Raw genomic sequence first — 19523 nt, 5'->3', positions numbered from 1 at the left:
GGAGGTGGAGAGAGAGAGAGACAGGGGAGGGGGAGGTGGAGAGAGACAGTTAGGGGAGGTGGAGAGAGAGAGAGACAGGGGAGGGGGAGGTGGAGAGAGACAGTTAGGGGGAGGTGGAGAGAGAGAGACAGGGGAGGGGGAGGTGGAGAGAGACAGTTAGGGGGAGGTGGAGAGAGAGACAGGAGGGGGAGGTGGAGAGAGACAGTTAGGGGGAGGTGGAGAGAGAGAGAGACAGGGGAGGGGGAGGTGGAGAGAGACAGTTAGGGGGAGGTGGAGAGAGAGAGAGACAGGGGATGGGGAGGTGGAGAGAGAGAGACAGGGGGGGGGGAGGTGGAGAGAGAGAGACAGGGGAGGGGGAGGTGGAGAGAGAGAGACAGTTAGGGGGAGGTGGAGAGAGACAGTTAGGGGGAGGTGGAGAGAGAGAGAGAGACATGGGAGGGGGAGGTGGAGAGAGAGAGAGACATGGGAGGGGGGAGGTGGAGAGAGAGAGAGAGACAGGGAGGGGGAGGTGGAGAGAGAGAGAGACATGGGAGGGGGGGAGGTGGAGAGAGAGAGAGACATGGGAGGGGGAGGTGGAGAGAGAGACAGTTAGGGGGAGGTGGAGAGAGACAGTTAGGGGGAGGTGGAGAGAGAGAGAGAGACATGGGAGGGGGGAGGTGGAGAGAGACAGTTAGGGGGAGGTGGAGAGGGAGAGAGACAGGGGAGGGGGGAGGTGGAGAGAGACAGTTAGGGGGAGGTGGAGAGAGAGAGACAGTTAGGGGAGGGGGGAGGTGGAGAGAGAGAGACAGGGGAGGGGGAGGTGGAGAGAGAGAGACAGTTAGGGGAGGGGGGAGGTGGAGAGAGAGAGATACAGAGGCAGGGAGGGAGGGAGGGAGGGAGGGATGGGACAAGGGGGAATGGGGGAAGAGAGGGAACAGGGGGAGTTGATCCAAAAGTATGTTTGGCTCCAAGGGCTGCAAATAAAGTAAACACACACACATTGTAAGTGAACCAGACTGATCAGTGTTTATTGAGGGGTCAGAAGGGGGCTGCTCTGCCTGCGGTGTTCTCCTGTTGTACCCTAGCATCCTGCAGCTTCACAGGGGGGTCTAACTCCAGCTGGTGGCCCGGGAAACTCTTGGACTCCTTCCTCACTGGAACACACACATACATTATTACTACATTATCAGTAATATTATGACAAAATACTATTAACATCAGTAATACTCAGTAATATTCAGTACTATTCAGTACTATTCAGTAATACTCAGTAATATTCAGTAATACTCAGTAATATTCAGTACTATTCAATAATACTCAGTAATATTCAGTAGTACTCAGTAATATTCAGTACTATTCAGTAGTACTCAGTAATATTCAGTACTATTCAGTAATACTCAGTAATATTCAGTAATACTCAGTAATATTCAGTAATACTCAGTAATATTCAGTAAAACTCAGTAATATTCAGTAATATTCAGTAATACTCAGTAATATTCAGTAATATTCAGTAATACTCAGTACTATTCAGTAGTACTCAGTAATATTCAGTAATACTCAGTAATACTCAGTAATATTCAGTAATACTCAGTAATACTCAGTAATATGCAGTAGTATTATTCACAGCTGTAGATGGGTCTCTTCTCTTCACGGTTAAAGGAGGAGGAGTAGGTGGAGTCGAAGTAGTGAGAGAACTGTGAAAGAGGAGGAGGACAGATATCAGGGAGGTGGAATAGGTACATATACACTATATGGCCAAAAGTATGTGGACATCCTTCAACTTAGTGGATTCGGCTATTTCAACCACAACCGTTGCTGAAAGGTGTATAAAATCCAGCACACAGCCATGCAATCTCCATAGACAAACATTGGCAGTAGAAGGGCCTTCCTGAAGAGCTTAGTGACTTTCAGCATGGCACCGTCATAGGATGCCACCTTTCCAACAAGTCAGTTCATCAAATTTCTGCCCTGCTAGAGCTGCCCCGGTCAACTGTAAATGCTGTTATTGTGAAGTGGAAACGTCTAGGACAGGGATCATCAACTAAATTCAGCCGCGGGCCGATTTCTTCTGGAGCAGATGGTCGGGGGGCCGGAACATAATTACAAATAATTTGTAGACTGCAAATTGACCGCAAGAAGCCCAAACATATACAATGTTTGACTAAAACATAAACATTTCAAACCTTGCTTACATTTGTATTCTATCACTTGTCTCTCTACTATGTGTGGGAATACTTGGGAACAGATTTCTCAAATTAAAATCACTTGGAGCTGATTTCCTGGTGTTTTTTTTACAGTCTTTTAGGTCCAACAAACAGTTCCATTGTTTTTTTTTGCTCAGAAAACTGGGGGGCAAATAAAACCACCAGCGGGCCAAATTCGGCCTGTGGGCTGCCAGTTGGGGAACCCTGGCCTAGGTGCAACAATGGATCATCCGTGAAGTGGTAGGCCACACCAGCTCACAGAACGGGACCGCCGAGTGCTGAAGCACGTAGCGCGTAAACATCGTCTGCCCTCGGTTGCAACACTCACTAACCAGTTCCAACCTGCCTCTGGAAGCAACGTCAGCACAAGAACTGTTAGTCGGGAGCTTCATGAAATGGGTTTCCATGGCCGAGCAGCCAAACCTAAGATCCCCATGCTGGAGTGGTGTAAAGCTCGCCGCCATTGGACTCTGGAGCAGTGGAAACGTGTTCTCTGGAGTGATGAATCACACTTCACCATCTGCCAGTCTGAAGGACGAATCTGGGTTTGGTGGATGCCAGGAGAACGCTACCTGCCCCAATGCATAGTGCCAACTGTAAAGTTTGGTGGAGGAGGAATAATGGTCTGGATAATCAATACTTATTGAAAATGAAAAGGCGCAACGCTCGCTCACCATAGTAGCCTAAACTATGCTCACCATAGTAGACTAACCTATGCTCACCATAGTAGACTAACCTATGCTCACCATAGTAGACTAACCTATGCTCACCATAGTAGACTAACCTATGCTCACCATAGTAACCTAACCTATGCTCACCATAGTAACCTAACCTATGATCACCATAGTAACCTAACCTATGCTCACCATAGTAACCTAACCTATGCTCACCATAGTAGACTAACCTATGCTCACCATAGTAACCTAACCTATGCTCACCATAGTAACCTAACCTATGCTCACCATAGTAACTAACCTATGCTCACCATAGTAACCTAACCTATGCTCACCATAGTAACCTAACCTATGCTCACCATAGTAACCTAGCCTATGCTCACCATAGCAGCCTAACCTATGCTCACCATAGTAACCTAACCTATGCTCACCATAGTAACCCAACCTATGCTCACCATAGTAACCTAACCTATGCTCACCATAGTAACCCTAACCTATGATCACCATAGTAACCTAACCTATGCTCACCATAGTAACCTAACCTATGCTCACCATAGTAACCTAACCTATGCTCACCATAGTAACCCCAACCTATGCTCACCATAGTAACCTAACCTATGCTCACCATAGTAACCTAACCTATGCTCACCATAGTAGACTAACCTATGCTCACCATAGTAACCTAACCTATGCTCACCATAGTAACCTAACCTATGCTCACCATAGTAACCTAACCTATGCTCACCATAGTAACCTAACCTATGCTCACCATAGTAACCTAACCTATGCTCACCATAGTAACCTAACCTATGCTCACCATAGTAGACTAACCTATGCTCACCATAGTAACCTAACCTATGCTCACCATAGTAACCTAACCTATGCTCACCATAGTAGACTAACCTATGCTCACCATAGTAACCTAACCCTATGCTCACCATAGTAACCCTAACCTATGCTCACCATAGTAACCCTAACCTATGCTCACCATAGTAACCTAACCTATGCTCACCATAGTAACCTAACCTATGCTCACCATAGTAGACTAACCTATGCTCACCATAGTAAACTAACCTATGCTCACCATAGTAGACTAACCTATGCTCACCATAGTAGACTAACCTATGATCACCATAGTAACCTAACCTATGCTCACCATAGTAACCTGACCTATGCTCACCATAGTAACCTAACCTATGCTCACCATAGTAGACTAACCTATGCTCACCATAGTAGACTAACCTATGCTCACCATAGTAACCTAACCTATGCTCACCATAGTAACCTAACCTATGCTCACCATAGTACACTAACCTATGATCACCATAGTAACCTAACCTATGCTCACCATAGTAACCTGACCTATGCTCACCATAGTAACCTAACCTATGCTCACCATAGTAGACTAACCTATGCTCACCATAGTAGACTAATCTATGCTCACCATAGTAACCTAACCTATGCTCACCATAGTAACCTAACCTATGCTCACCATAGTAACCCTAACCTATGCTCACCATAGTAACCTAACCTATGCTCACCATAGTAACCTAACCTATGCTCACCATAGTAACCTAACCTATGCTCACCATAGTATCCTAACCTATGCTCACCATAGTAACCAAACCTATGCTCACCATAGTAACCTAACCTATGCTCACCATAGTAACCTAACCTATGCTCACCATAGTAGACTAACCTATGCTCACCATAGTAGACTAACCTATGCTCACCATAGTAACCAAACCTATGCTCACCATAGTAACCTAACCTATGCTCACCATAGTAGACTAACCTATGCTCACCATAGTAGACTAACCTATGCTCACCATAGTAACCTAACCTATGCTCACCATAGTAACCAAACCTATGCTCACCATAGTAACCTAACCTATGCTCACCATAGTAACCTAACCTATGCTCACCATAGTAACCTAACCTATGCTCACCATAGTAACCTAACCTATGCTCACCCTAGTAACCTAACCTATGCTCACCATAGTAACCTAACCTATGCTCACCATAGTAGACTAACCTATGCTCACCATAGTAACCTAACCTATGCTCACCATAGTAACCTAACCTATGCTCACCATAGTAACTAACCTATGCTCACCATAGTAACCTAACCTATGCTCACCATAGTAACCTAACCTATGCTCACCATAGTAACCTAGCCTATGCTCACCATAGCAGCCTAACCTATGCTCACCATAGTAACCTAACCTATGCTCACCAAAGTAACCTAACCTATGCTCACCATAGTAACCTAACCTATGCTCACCATAGTAACCTAACCTATGATCACCATAGTAACCTAACCTATGCTCACCATAGTAACCTAACCTATGCTCACCATAGTAACCTAACCTATGCTCACCATAGTAACCCTAACCTATGCTCACCATAGTAACCTAACCCTATGCTCACCATAGTAACCTAACCTATGCTCACCATAGTAACCTAACCTATGCTCACCATAGTAACCTAACCTATGCTCACCATAGTAGACTAACCTATGCTCACCATAGTAACCTAACCTATGCTCACCATAGTAACCTAACCTATGCTCACCATAGTAACCTAACCTATGCTCACCATAGTAACCTAACCTATGCTCACCATAGTAACCTAACCTATGCTCACCATAGTAACCTAACCTATGCTCACCATAGTAGACTAACCTATGCTCACCATAGTAACCTAACCTATGCTCACCATAGTAACCTAACCTATGCTCACCATAGTAGACTAACCTATGCTCACCATAGTAACCTAACCTATGCTCACCATAGTAACCTAACCTATGCTCACCATAGTAACCTAACCTATGCTCACCATAGTAACCTAACCTATGCTCACCATAGTAACCTAACCTATGCTCACCATAGTAGACTAACCTATGCTCACCATAGTAAACTAACCTATGCTCACCATAGTAGACTAACCTATGCTCACCATAGTAGACTAACCTATGATCACCATAGTAACCTAACCTATGCTCACCATAGTAACCTGACCTATGCTCACCATAGTAACCTAACCTATGCTCACCATAGTAGACTAACCTATGCTCACCATAGTAGACTAACCTATGCTCACCATAGTAACCTAACCTATGCTCACCATAGTAACCTAACCTATGCTCACCATAGTACACTAACCTATGATCACCATAGTAACCTAACCTATGCTCACCATAGTAACCTGACCTATGCTCACCATAGTAACCTAACCTATGCTCACCATAGTAGACTAACCTATGCTCACCATAGTAGACTAATCTATGCTCACCATAGTAACCTAACCTATGCTCACCATAGTAACCTAACCTATGCTCACCATAGTAACCTAACCTATGCTCACCATAGTAACCTAACCTATGCTCACCATAGTAACCTAACCTATGCTCACCATAGTAACCTAACCTATGCTCACCATAGTATCCTAACCTATGCTCACCATAGTAACCAAACCTATGCTCACCATAGTAACCTAACCTATGCTCACCATAGTAACCTAACCTATGCTCACCATAGTAGACTAACCTATGCTCACCATAGTAGACTAACCTATGCTCACCATAGTAACCAAACCTATGCTCACCATAGTAACCTAACCTATGCTCACCATAGTAGACTAACCTATGCTCACCATAGTAGACTAACCTATGCTCACCATAGTAACCTAACCTATGCTCACCATAGTAACCAAACCTATGCTCACCATAGTAACCTAACCTATGCTCACCATAGTAACCTAACCTATGCTCACCATAGTAACCTAACCTATGCTCACCATAGTAACCTAACCTATGCTCACCCTAGTAACCTAACCTATGCTCACCATAGTAACCTAACCTATGCTCACCATAGTAACCTAACCTATGCTCACCATAGTAACCTAACCTATGATCACCATAGTAGACTAACCTATGCTCACCATAGTAACCTAACCTATGCTCACCATAGTAACCTAACCTATGCTCACCATAGTAACCTAACCTATGCTCACCATAGTAGACTAACCTATGCTCACCATAGTAACCTAACCTATGCTCACCATAGTAGACTAACCTATGATCACCATAGTAGACTAACCTATGCTCACCATAGTAACCTAACCTATGCTCACCATAGTAACCTAACCTATGCTCACCATAGTAACCTAACCTATGCTCACCATAGTAACTAACCTATGCTCACCATAGTAACCTAACCTATGCTCACCATAGTAGACTAACCTATGCTCACCATATTAACCTAACCTATGCTCACCATAGTAACCTAACCTATGCTCACCATAGTAACCTAACCTATGCTCACCATAGTAACCTAACCTATGCTCACCATAGTAACCTAACCTATGTGCACGTTGTGCCTTTTCCTTTTCAACAAAGATAAAAAAAATATATAGATTGTACTTCGACTCACGTTGGTTGAGTGACCTCCACTTCTTTCCATTATCAATATTTTTTTACAGACACTGTAGTAAACAACAATCTAATCATATTTAAGTTCATTTCAAATTCAAGTTAACTGCCAGGTGATTCTCCACCCATGTAGGCAGCCTACTCTATCTCATATTCCAGTTAACTGCCAGGTGATTCTCCACCCATGTAGGCAGCCTACTCTATCTCATATTCCAGTTAACTGCCAGGTGATTCTCCACCCATGTAGGCAGCCAACTTTATCTCATATTCCAGTTAACTGCCAGGTGATTCTCCACCCATGTGGTCCTCTGTAGCTCAGCTGGTAGAGCACGGCACTTGTAACGCCAAGGTAGTGGGTCCGATCCCCGGGATCACCCATACACAAAAATGTATGCACGCATGACTGTAAGTTGCTTTGGATAAAAGCGTCTGCTAAATGGCATACTATTATTATTATTATTATTTATTATGTAGGCAGCCTACTCTATCTCATATTCCAGTTAACTGCCAGGTGATTCTCCACCCCATGTAGGCAGCCTACTCTATCTCATATTCCAGTTAACTGCCATGTGTTTCTCCACCCATGTAGGCAGCCTACTCTATCTCATATTCCAGTTAACTGCCAGGTGATTCTCCACCCATGTAGGCAGCCTACTCTATCTCATATTCCAGTTAACTGCCAGGTGATTCTCCACCCATGTAGGCAGCCTACTCTATCTCATATTCCAGTTAACTGCCAGGTGATTCTCCACCCATGTAGGCAGCCTACTCTATTACATATTCCAGTTAACTGCCATGTGATTCTCCACCCATGTAGGCAGCCTACTCTATCTCATATTCCAGTTAACTGCCAGGTGATTCTCCACCCATGTAGGCAGCCTACTCTATCTCATATTCCAGTTAACTGCCATGTGATTCTCCACCCATGTAGGCAGCCTACTCTATCTCATATTCCAGTTAACTGCCATGTGATTCTCCACCCATGTAGGCAGCCTACTCTATCTCATATTCCAGTTAACTGCCATGTGATTCTCCACCCATGTAGGCAGCCTACTCTATCTTATATTCCAGTTAACTGCCAGGTGATTCTCCACCCATGTAGGCAGCCTACTCTATCTCATATTCCAGTTAACTGCCAGGTGATTCTCCACCCATGTAGGCAGCCTACTCTATCTCATATTCCAGTTAACTGCCAGGTGATTCTCCACCCATGTAGGCAGCCTACTCTATCTCATAATCCAGTTAACTGCCAGGTGATTCTCCACCCATGTAGGCAGCCTACTCTATCTCATATTCCAGTTAACTGCCAGGTGATTCTCCACCCATGTAGGCAGCCTACTCTATCTCATATTCCAGTTAACTGCCAGGTGATTCTCCACCCATGTAGGCAGCCAACTTTATCTCATATTCCAGTTAACTGCCAGGTGATTCTCCACCCATGTGGTCCTCTGTAGCTCAGCTGGTAGAGCACGGCACTTGTAACGCCAAGGTAGTGGGTCCGATCCCCGGGATCACCCATACACAAAAATGTATGCACGCATGACTGTAAGTTGCTTTGGATAAAAGCGTCTGCTAAATGGCATACTATTATTATTATTATTATATTATTATGTAGGCAGCCTACTCTATCTCATATTCCAGTTAACTGCCAGGTGATTCTCCACCCCATGTAGGCAGCCTACTCTATCTCATATTCCAGTTAACTGCCATGTGTTTCTCCACCCATGTAGGCAGCCTACTCTATCTCATATTCCAGTTAACTGCCAGGTGATTCTCCACCCATGTAGGCAGCCTACTCTATCTCATATTCCAGTTAACTGCCAGGTGATTCTCCACCCATGTAGGCAGCCTACTCTATCTCATATTCCAGTTAACTGCCAGGTGATTCTCCACCCATGTAGGCAGCCTACTCTATTACATATTCCAGTTAACTGCCATGTGATTCTCCACCCATGTAGGCAGCCTACTCTATCTCATATTCCAGTTAACTGCCAGGTGATTCTCCACCCATGTAGGCAGCCTACTCTATCTCATATTCCAGTTAACTGCCATGTGATTCTCCACCCATGTAGGCAGCCTACTCTATCTCATATTCCAGTTAACTGCCATGTGATTCTCCACCCATGTAGGCAGCCTACTCTATCTCATATTCCAGTTAACTGCCATGTGATTCTCCACCCATGTAGGCAGCCTACTCTATCTCATATTCCAGTTAACTGCCAGGTGATTCTCCACCCATGTAGGCAGCCTACTCTATCTCATATTCCAGTTAACTGCCAGGTGATTCTCCACCCATGTAGGCAGCCTACTCTATCTCATATTCCAGTTAACTGCCAGGTGATTCTCCACCCATGTAGGCAGCCTACTCTATCTCATAATCCAGTTAACTGCCAGGTGATTCTCCACCCATGTAGGCAGCCTACTCTATCTCATATTCCAGTTAACTGCCAGGTGATTCTCCACCCATGTAGGCAGCCTACTCTATCTCATATTCCAGTTAACTGCCAGGTGATTCTCCACCCATGTAGGCAGCCAACTTTATCTCATATTCCAGTTAACTGCCAGGTGATTCTCCACCCATGTGGTCCTCTGTAGCTCAGCTGGTAGAGCACGGCACTTGTAACGCCAAGGTAGTGGGTCCGATCCCCGGGATCACCCATACACAAAAATGTATGCACGCATGACTGTAAGTTGCTTTGGATAAAAGCGTCTGCTAAATGGCATACTATTATTATTATTATTATATTATTATGTAGGCAGCCTACTCTATCTCATATTCCAGTTAACTGCCAGGTGATTCTCCACCCCATGTAGGCAGCCTAATCTATCTCATATTCCAGTTAACTGCCATGTGTTTCTCCACCCATGTAGGCAGCCTACTCTATCTCATATTCCAGTTAACTGCCAGGTGATTCTCCACCCATGTAGGCAGCCTACTCTATCTCATATTCCAGTTAACTGCCAGGTGATTCTCCACCCATGTAGGCAGCCTACTCTATCTCATATTCCAGTTAACTGCCAGGTGATTCTCCACCCATGTAGGCAGCCTACTCTATTACATATTCCAGTTAACTGCCATGTGATTCTCCACCCATGTAGGCAGCCTACTCTATCTCATATTCCAGTTAACTGCCAGGTGATTCTCCACCCATGTAGGCAGCCTACTCTATCTCATATTCCAGTTAACTGCCATGTGATTCTCCACCCATGTAGGCAGCCTACTCTATCTCATATTCCAGTTAACTGCCATGTGATTCTCCACCCATGTAGGCAGCCTACTCTATCTCATATTCCAGTTAACTGCCATGTGATTCTCCACCCATGTAGGCAGCCTACTCTATCTCATATTCCAGTTAACTGCCAGGTGATTCTCCACCCATGTAGGCAGCCTACTCTATCTCATATTCCAGTTAACTGCCAGGTGATTCTCCACCCATGTAGGCAGCCTACTCTATCTCATATTCCAGTTAACTGCCAGGTGATTCTCCACCCATGTAGGCAGCCTACTCTATCTCATAATCCAGTTAACTGCCAGGTGATTCTCCACCCATGTAGGCAGCCTACTCTATCTCATATTCCAGTTAACTGCCAGGTGATTCTCCACCCATGTAGGCAGCCTACTCTATCTCATATTCCAGTTAACTGCCAGGTGATTCTCCACCCATGTAGGCAGCCAACTTTATCTCATATTCCAGTTAACTGCCAGGTGATTCTCCACCCATGTGGTCCTCTGTAGCTCAGCTGGTAGAGCACGGCACTTGTAACGCCAAGGTAGTGGGTCCGATCCCCGGGATCACCCATACACAAAAATGTATGCACGCATGACTGTAAGTTGCTTTGGATAAAAGCGTCTGCTAAATGGCATACTATTATTATTATTATTATATTATTATGTAGGCAGCCTACTCTATCTCATATTCCAGTTAACTGCCAGGTGATTCTCCACCCCATGTAGGCAGCCTACTCTATCTCATATTCCAGTTAACTGCCATGTGTTTCTCCACCCATGTAGGCAGCCTACTCTATCTCATATTCCAGTTAACTGCCAGGTGATTCTCCACCCATGTAGGCAGCCTACTCTATCTCATATTCCAGTTAACTGCCAGGTGATTCTCCACCCATGTAGGCAGCCTACTCTATCTCATATTCCAGTTAACTGCCAGGTGATTCTCCACCCATGTAGGCAGCCTACTCTATTACATATTCCAGTTAACTGCCATGTGATTCTCTACCCATGTAGGCAGCCTACTCTATCTCATATTCCAGTTAACTGCCAGGTGATTCTCCACCCATGTAGGCAGCCTACTCTATCTCATATTCCAGTTAACTGCCATGTGATTCTCCACCCATGTAGGCAGCCTACTCTATCTCATATTCCAGTTAACTGCCATGTGATTCTCCACCCATGTAGGCAGCCTACTCTATCTCATATTCCAGTTAACTGCCATGTGATTCTCCACCCATGTAGGCAGCCTACTCTATCTCATATTCCAGTTAACTGCCAGGTGATTCTCCACCCATGTAGGCAGCCTACTCTATCTCATATTCCAGTTAACTGCCAGGTGATTCTCCACCCATGTAGGCAGCCTACTCTATCTCATATTCCAGTTAACTGCCAGGTGATTCTCCACCCATGTAGGCAGCCTACTCTATCTCATAATCCAGTTAACTGCCAGGTGATTCTCCACCCATGTAGGCAGCCTACTCTATCTCATATTCCAGTTAACTGCCAGGTGATTCTCCACCCATGTAGGCAGCCTACTCTATCTCATATTCCAGTTAACTGCCAGGTGATTCTCCACCCATGTAGGCAGCCAACTTTATCTCATATTCCAGTTAACTGCCAGGTGATTCTCCACCCATGTGGTCCTCTGTAGCTCAGCTGGTAGAGCACGGCACTTGTAACGCCAAGGTAGTGGGTCCGATCCCCGGGATCACCCCATACACAAAAATGTATGCACGCATGACTGTAAGTTGCTTTGGATAAAAGCGTCTGCTAAATGGCATACTATTATTATTATTATTTATTATTATGTAGGCAGCCTACTCTATCTCATATTCCAGTTAACTGCCAGGTGATTCTCCACCCCATGTAGGCAGCCTACTCTATCTCATATTCCAGTTAACTGCCATGTGTTTCTCCACCCATGTAGGCAGCCTACTCTATCTCATATTCCAGTTAACTGCCAGGTGATTCTCCACCCATGTAGGCAGCCTACTCTATCTCATATTCCAGTTAACTGCCAGGTGATTCTCCACCCATGTAGGCAGCCTACTCTATCTCATATTCCAGTTAACTGCCAGGTGATTCTCCACCCATGTAGGCAGCCTACTCTATTACATATTCCAGTTAACTGCCATGTGATTCTCTCACCCATGTAGGCAGCCTACTCTATCTCATATTCCAGTTAACTGCCAGGTGATTCTCCACCCATGTAGGCAGCCTACTCTATCTCATATTCCAGTTAACTGCCATGTGATTCTCCACCCATGTAGGCAGCCTACTCTATCTCATATTCCAGTTAACTGCCATGTGATTCTCCACCCATGTAGGCAGCCTACTCTATCTCATATTCCAGTTAACTGCCATGTGATTCTCCACCCATGTAGGCAGCCTACTCTATCTCATATTCCAGTTAACTGCCAGGTGATTCTCCACCCATGTAGGCAGCCTACTCTATCTCATATTCCAGTTAACTGCCAGGTGATTCTCCACCCATGTAGGCAGCCTACTCTATCTCATATTCCAGTTAACTGCCAGGTGATTCTCCACCCATGTAGGCAGCCTACTCTATCTCATAATCCAGTTAACTGCCAGGTGATTCTCCACCCATGTAGGCAGCCTACTCTATCTCATATTCCAGTTAACTGCCAGGTGATTCTCCACCCATGTAGGCAGCCTACTCTATCTCATATTCCAGTTAACTGCCAGGTGATTCTCCACCCATGTAGGCAGCCAACTTTATCTCATATTCCAGTTAACTGCCAGGTGATTCTCCACCCATGTGGTCCTCTGTAGCTCAGCTGGTAGAGCACGGCACTTGTAACGCCAAGGTAGTGGGTCCGATCCCCGGGATCACCCATACACAAAAATGTATGCACGCATGACTGTAAGTTGCTTTGGATAAAAGCGTCTGCTAAATGGCATACTATTATTATTATTATTATATTATTATGTAGGCAGCCTACTCTATCTCATATTCCAGTTAACTGCCAGGTGATTCTCCACCCCATGTAGGCAGCCTACTCTATCTCATATTCCAGTTAACTGCCATGTGTTTCTCCACCCATGTAGGCAGCCTACTCTATCTCATATTCCAGTTAACTGCCAGGTGATTCTCCACCCATGTAGGCAGCCTACTCTATCTCATATTCCAGTTAACTGCCAGGTGATTCTCCACCCATGTAGGCAGCCTACTCTATCTCATATTCCAGTTAACTGCCAGGTGATTCTCCACCCATGTAGGCAGCCTACTCTATTACATATTCCAGTTAACTGCCATGTGATTCTCCACCCATGTAGGCAGCCTACTCTATCTCATATTCCAGTTAACTGCCAGGTGATTCTCCACCCATGTAGGCAGCCTACTCTATCTCATATTCCAGTTAACTGCCATGTGATTCTCCACCCATGTAGGCAGCCTACTCTATCTCATATTCCAGTTAACTGCCATGTGATTCTCCACCCATGTAGGCAGCCTACTCTATCTCATATTCCAGTTAACTGCCATGTGATTCTCCACCCATGTAGGCAGCCTACTCTATCTCATATTCCAGTTAACTGCCAGGTGATTCTCCACCCATGTAGGCAGCCTACTCTATCTCATATTCCAGTTAACTGCCAGGTGATTCTCCACCCATGTAGGCAGCCTACTCTATCTCATATTCCAGTTAACTGCCAGGTGATTCTCCACCCATGTAGGCAGCCTACTCTATCTCATAATCCAGTTAACTGCCAGGTGATTCTCCACCCATGTAGGCAGCCTACTTTATCTCATATTCCAGTTAACTGCCAGGTGATTCTCCACCCATGTAGGCAGCCTACTCTATCTCATATTCCAGTTAACTGCCAGGTGACTCTCCACCCATGTAGGCAGCCTACTCTATCTCATATTCCAGTTAACTGCCAGGTGATTCTCCATCTGTCACGATCGTCTTGAAAATGAGCAGACCAATGCGCAGCGTTGCGAGTGAACATGATGACTTTAATACGAAAAGCACGTCAATACAAACAAAAGACGAAAGTGAAGTCCCACAGAGACAAAGCCTGAACTTGGAACACTGGAACAAAAACCCACAAACAAACAGTGAAACACAACAGTTTAAATATGGCTCCCAATCAGAGATAACGAGCCGACAGCTGACACTCGTTACCTCCGATTGGGAGTCACACGACACCAATCAACGACCTAGAAATAGACACCCAGAACTCCCAACCTAGAAATAAACGTGACAGACATGCAAACAAAAACAATCACCCAAAACCCAACAAAACAACATACACCCTGGCTCAAATACACAAGTCCTGGAGCCAGAGTGTGACAGTACCCCCCCCTAAAGGTGCGAACTCCGGGCGCACCAGCATACAGTCTAGGGGAGGGTCTGGGTGGGCGTCTGTCCACGGTGGCGGTTCTGCCCCTGGTCGTGGTCCCCATCCCACCTTAGTCACCACCCGCTTCCCTAGCCTCCTCCACATGACCACCCCCCAACTAAACCCCACTGGGTTAAGGGAGGCACCGGACTAAGGGGCAGCACCGGACTAAGGGGCAGTACCGGACTAAGGGGCAGTACCGGACTAAGGGGCAGTACCAGGCTGAATGGCGGATACTGGCTGGACGGCTCTGGTGGCTCCTGGCTGGTCGGCTCTGGCGGATCCCGGCTGGACGGCTCTGGCGGATCCCGGCTGGACGGCTCTGGCGGATCCCGGCTGGGCGGCTCTGGCGGATCCCGGCTGGACGGCTCTGGCGGGTCCCGGCTGGACGGGCACTGGCGGGTCCCGGCTGGACGGCTCTGGCGGGTCCCGGCTGGGCCGGCTCTGGCGGATCCCGGCTGGACGGCTCTGGCGGATCCCGGCTGGGCGGCTCTGGCGGATCCCGGCTGGACGGCTCTGGCGGATCCCGGCTGGACGGCTCTGGCGGATCCTGGCTGGGCGGCTCTGGCGGATCCTGGCTGGACGGCTCTGGCGGATCCTGACTGGACGGCTCTGGCGGATCCTGGCTGGACGGCTCTGGCGGATCCTGGCTGGACGGCTCTGGCGGATCCTGGCTGGACGGCTCTGGCGGATCCTGGCTGGACGGCTCTGGCGGATCCTGGCTGGACGGCTCTGGCGGATCCTGGCTGGACGGCTCTGGCGGATCCTGGCTGGACGGCTCTGGCGGATCCTGGCTGGACGGCTCATGGCTGGCTAACGGATCTGGCTGCTCGCGGCTGGCTGACGGATCTGGCTGCTCATGGCTGGCTGACGGATCTGGCTGCTCATGGCTGGCTGACGGATCTGGCTGCTCGTGGCTAGCTGACGGATCTGGCTGCTCATGGCTGGCTGACGGATCTGGCTGCTCGTGGCTGGCTGACGGGTCTGGCTGCTCATGGCTGGCTGAACGGATCTGGCTGCTCATGGCTGGCTGACGGATCTGGCTGCTCATGGCTGGCTGACGGATCTGGCTGCTCATGGCTGGCTGACGGATCTGGCTGCTCGTGGCTGGCTGAACGGATCTGGCTGCTCATGGCTGGCTGACGGATCTGGCTGCTCGTGGCTGGCTGACGGATCTGGCTGCTCATGGCTGACTGACGGATCTGGCTGCTCATGGCTGGCTGACGGATCTGGCTGCTCGCGGCTGGCTGACGGATCTGGCTGCTCGTGGCTGGCTGACGGATCTGGCTGCTCATGGCTGGCTGACGGGTCTGGCTGCTCGTGGCTGGCTGACGGATCTGGCTGCTCGTGGCTGGCTGACGGATCTGGCTGCTCGTGGCTGGCTGACGGATCTGGCTGCTCATGGCTGGGTGATGGTGCTGGCTGGGCGGCTAGCGGTGAGGCGGACCCCAGCCTCGGATTGCAGTCATCACCTCCAGCAGGGCGGCTCCCATCCGCATGAGCCGCTCCTGCCCGTCACGAACCCGAGCCTCCAGTCCAGCATAGGCTGCGTCGGCTCCTGCTGATTCCATAGCAGGTGTATGATTCTGTCTGGCGGAAGGCTCTAGCGGCTCCGGGTCTGGCGGACGGCTCTGAAGGAACAGGCCGGGCTGGGCTGGTGACGCACCCCGTAGGATACGTGCTAGGAGCAGGAACAGGCCGGTCCGTACCGGGAACACACACCACTGGCCTTAACTGGGGATCAGGAACGGGCCGGACCGGACTGGTAACACACTTCAGTCTCTCATGCCGTGCGACAACAACTTCCCTCCCTCTACTCGCCAATGGCTCCCGTAATCCGATAGCCTTCTCTCCACATCTCCCTGTGGCAGCCTCCTGCTGCCCAGGCGCCCAAGCCATGTGCCCCCCCCAAAAAATTTTTGGGGTTGTACTCCCGGGCTTCCAGCCTTGCCTCCGTGCTGCCTCCTCATATCGCCTCCTCTCGGCTTTAGCTGCCTCCAGCTCTTCACGAGGGAGGCGATATTCTCCCCGGTTGTGCCCAAGGACCCTTACCATCCAGTATCTCCTCCCATGTCCATGAATCCTTTATGGGTGGATATAAATCCTGTGTAGGTGGATCCTGTTGCCGCTTGACACGCTGCTTGGTCCTTTTATGGTGGGTTTTTCTGTCACGATCGTCTTGAAAATGAGCAGACCAATGCGCAGCGTTGCGAGTGAACATGATGACTTTAATACGAAAAGCACGTCAATACAAACAAAAGACGAAAGTGAAGTCCCACAGAGACAAAGCCTGAACTTGGAACACTGGAACAAAAACCCACAAACAAACAGTGAAACACAACAGTTTAAATATGGCTCCCAATCAGAGATAACGAGCCGACAGCTGACACTCGTTACCTCCGATTGGGAGTCACACGACACCAATCAACGACCTAGAAATAGACACCCAGAACTCCCAACCTAGAAATAAACGTGACAGACATGCAAACAAAAACAATCACCCAAAACCCAACAAAACAACATACACCCTGGCTCAAATACACAAGTCCTGGAGCCAGAGTGTGACACCACCCATGTAGGCAGCCTACTCTATCTCATATTCCAGTTAACTGCCAGGTGATTCTCCACCCATGTAGGCAGCCTACTCTATCTCATATTCCAGTTAACTGCCAGGTGATTCTCCACCCATGTAGGCAGCCAACTTTATCTCATATTCCAGTTAACTGCCAGGTGATTCTCCACCCATGTAGGCAGCCTACTCTATCTCATATTCCAGTTAACTGCCAGGTGATTCTCCACCCATGTAGGCAGCCAACTTTATCTCATATTCCAGTTAACTGCCAGGTGATTCTCCACCCATGTGGTCCTCTGTAGCTCAGCTGGTAGAGCACGGCACTTGTAACGCCAAGGTAGTGGGTCCGATCCCCGGGATCACCCATACACAAAAATGTATGCACGCATGACTGTAAGTTGCTTTGGATAAAAGCGTCTGCTAAATGGCATACTATTATTATTATTATTATATTATTATGTAGGCAGCCTACTCTATCTCATATTCCAGTTAACTGCCAGGTGATTCTCCACCCCATGTAGGCAGCCTACTCTATCTCATATTCCAGTTAACTGCCATGTGTTTCTCCACCCATGTAGGCAGCCTACTCTATCTCATATTCCAGTTAACTGCCAGGTGATTCTCCACCCATGTAGGCAGCCTACTCTATCTCATATTCCAGTTAACTGCCAGGTGATTCTCTCACCCATGTAGGCAGCCTACTCTATCTCATATTCCAGTTAACTGCCAGGTGATTCTCCACCCATGTAGGCAGCCTACTCTATTACATATTCCAGTTAACTGCCATGTGATTCTCCACCCATGTAGGCAGCCTACTCTATCTCATATTCCAGTTAACTGCCAGGTGATTCTCCACCCATGTAGGCAGCCTACTCTATCTCATATTCCAGTTAACTGCCATGTGATTCTCCACCCATGTAGGCAGCCTACTCTATCTCATATTCCAGTTAACTGCCATGTGATTCTCCACCCATGTAGGCAGCCTACTCTATCTCATATTCCAGTTAACTGCCATGTGATTCTCCACCCATGTAGGCAGCCTACTCTATCTCATATTCCAGTTAACTGCCAGGTGATTCTCCACCCATGTAGGCAGCCTACTCTATCTCATATTCCAGTTAACTGCCAGGTGATTCTCCACCCATGTAGGCAGCCTACTCTATCTCATATTCCAGTTAACTGCCAGGTGATTCTCCACCCATGTAGGCAGCCTACTCTATCTCATAATCCAGTTAACTGCCAGGTGATTCTCCACCCATGTAGGCAGCCTACTCTATCTCATATTCCAGTTAACTGCCAGGTGATTCTCCACCCATGTAGGCAGCCTACTCTATCTCATATTCCAGTTAACTGCCAGGTGATTCTCCACCCATGTAGGCAGCCAACTTTATCTCATATTCCAGTTAACTGCCAGGTGATTCTCCACCCATGTGGTCCTCTGTAGCTCAGCTGGTAGAGCACGGCACTTGTAACGCCAAGGTAGTGGGTCCGATCCCGGGATCACCCATACACAAAAATGTATGCACGCATGACTGTAAGTTGCTTTGGATAAAAGCGTCTGCTAAATGGCATACTATTATTATTATTATTATATTATTAAGTAGGCAGCCTACTCTATCTCATATTCCAGTTAACTGCCAGGTGATTCTCCACCCCATGTAGGCAGCCTACTCTATCTCATATTCCAGTTAACTGCCATGTGTTTCTCCACCCATGTAGGCAGCCTACTCTATCTCATATTCCAGTTAACTGCCAGGTGATTCTCCACCCATGTAGGCAGCCTACTCTATCTCATATTCCAGTTAACTGCCAGGTGATTCTCCACCCATGTAGGCAGCCTACTCTATCTCATATTCCAGTTAACTGCCAGGTGATTCTCCACCCATGTAGGCAGCCTACTCTATTACATATTCCAGTTAACTGCCATGTGATTCTCCACCCATGTAGGCAGCCTACTCTATCTCATATTCCAGTTAACTGCCAGGTGATTCTCCACCCATGTAGGCAGCCTACTCTATCTCATATTCCAGTTAACTGCCATGTGATTCTCCACCCATGTAGGCAGCCTACT

At 47.5% G+C, this 19523-nt stretch overlaps 1 protein-coding gene across 2 annotated transcripts in view; it reads right to left on the bottom strand.

Moving 5' to 3' along the window:
- Positions 1 to 1001: 1001 nt before the first annotated feature.
- Positions 1002 to 19523, bottom strand: part of c13h11orf1 (chromosome 13 C11orf1 homolog) — a 54682-nt gene continuing 36160 nt past the window's right edge. For both annotated transcript variants that reach the window (XM_045224536.1, XM_045224537.1), the window contains exons 3-4: positions 1604 to 1673; positions 1002 to 1133 (exon numbers count right to left, since the gene is read on the bottom strand). In XM_045224536.1, coding sequence (XP_045080471.1) covers positions 1018 to 1133; positions 1604 to 1673 — 186 coding nt within the window. In that variant the 3' untranslated portion in view covers positions 1002 to 1017. The remainder of the gene's footprint in view (positions 1134 to 1603; positions 1674 to 19523) is intronic.

Source organism: Coregonus clupeaformis, chromosome 13 (genome assembly GCF_020615455.1).
Source record: "Coregonus clupeaformis isolate EN_2021a chromosome 13, ASM2061545v1, whole genome shotgun sequence".
Taxonomy (NCBI): domain Eukaryota; kingdom Metazoa; phylum Chordata; class Actinopteri; order Salmoniformes; family Salmonidae; genus Coregonus; species Coregonus clupeaformis.
This window is presented reverse-complemented; position numbering and strand designations above follow the sequence as displayed.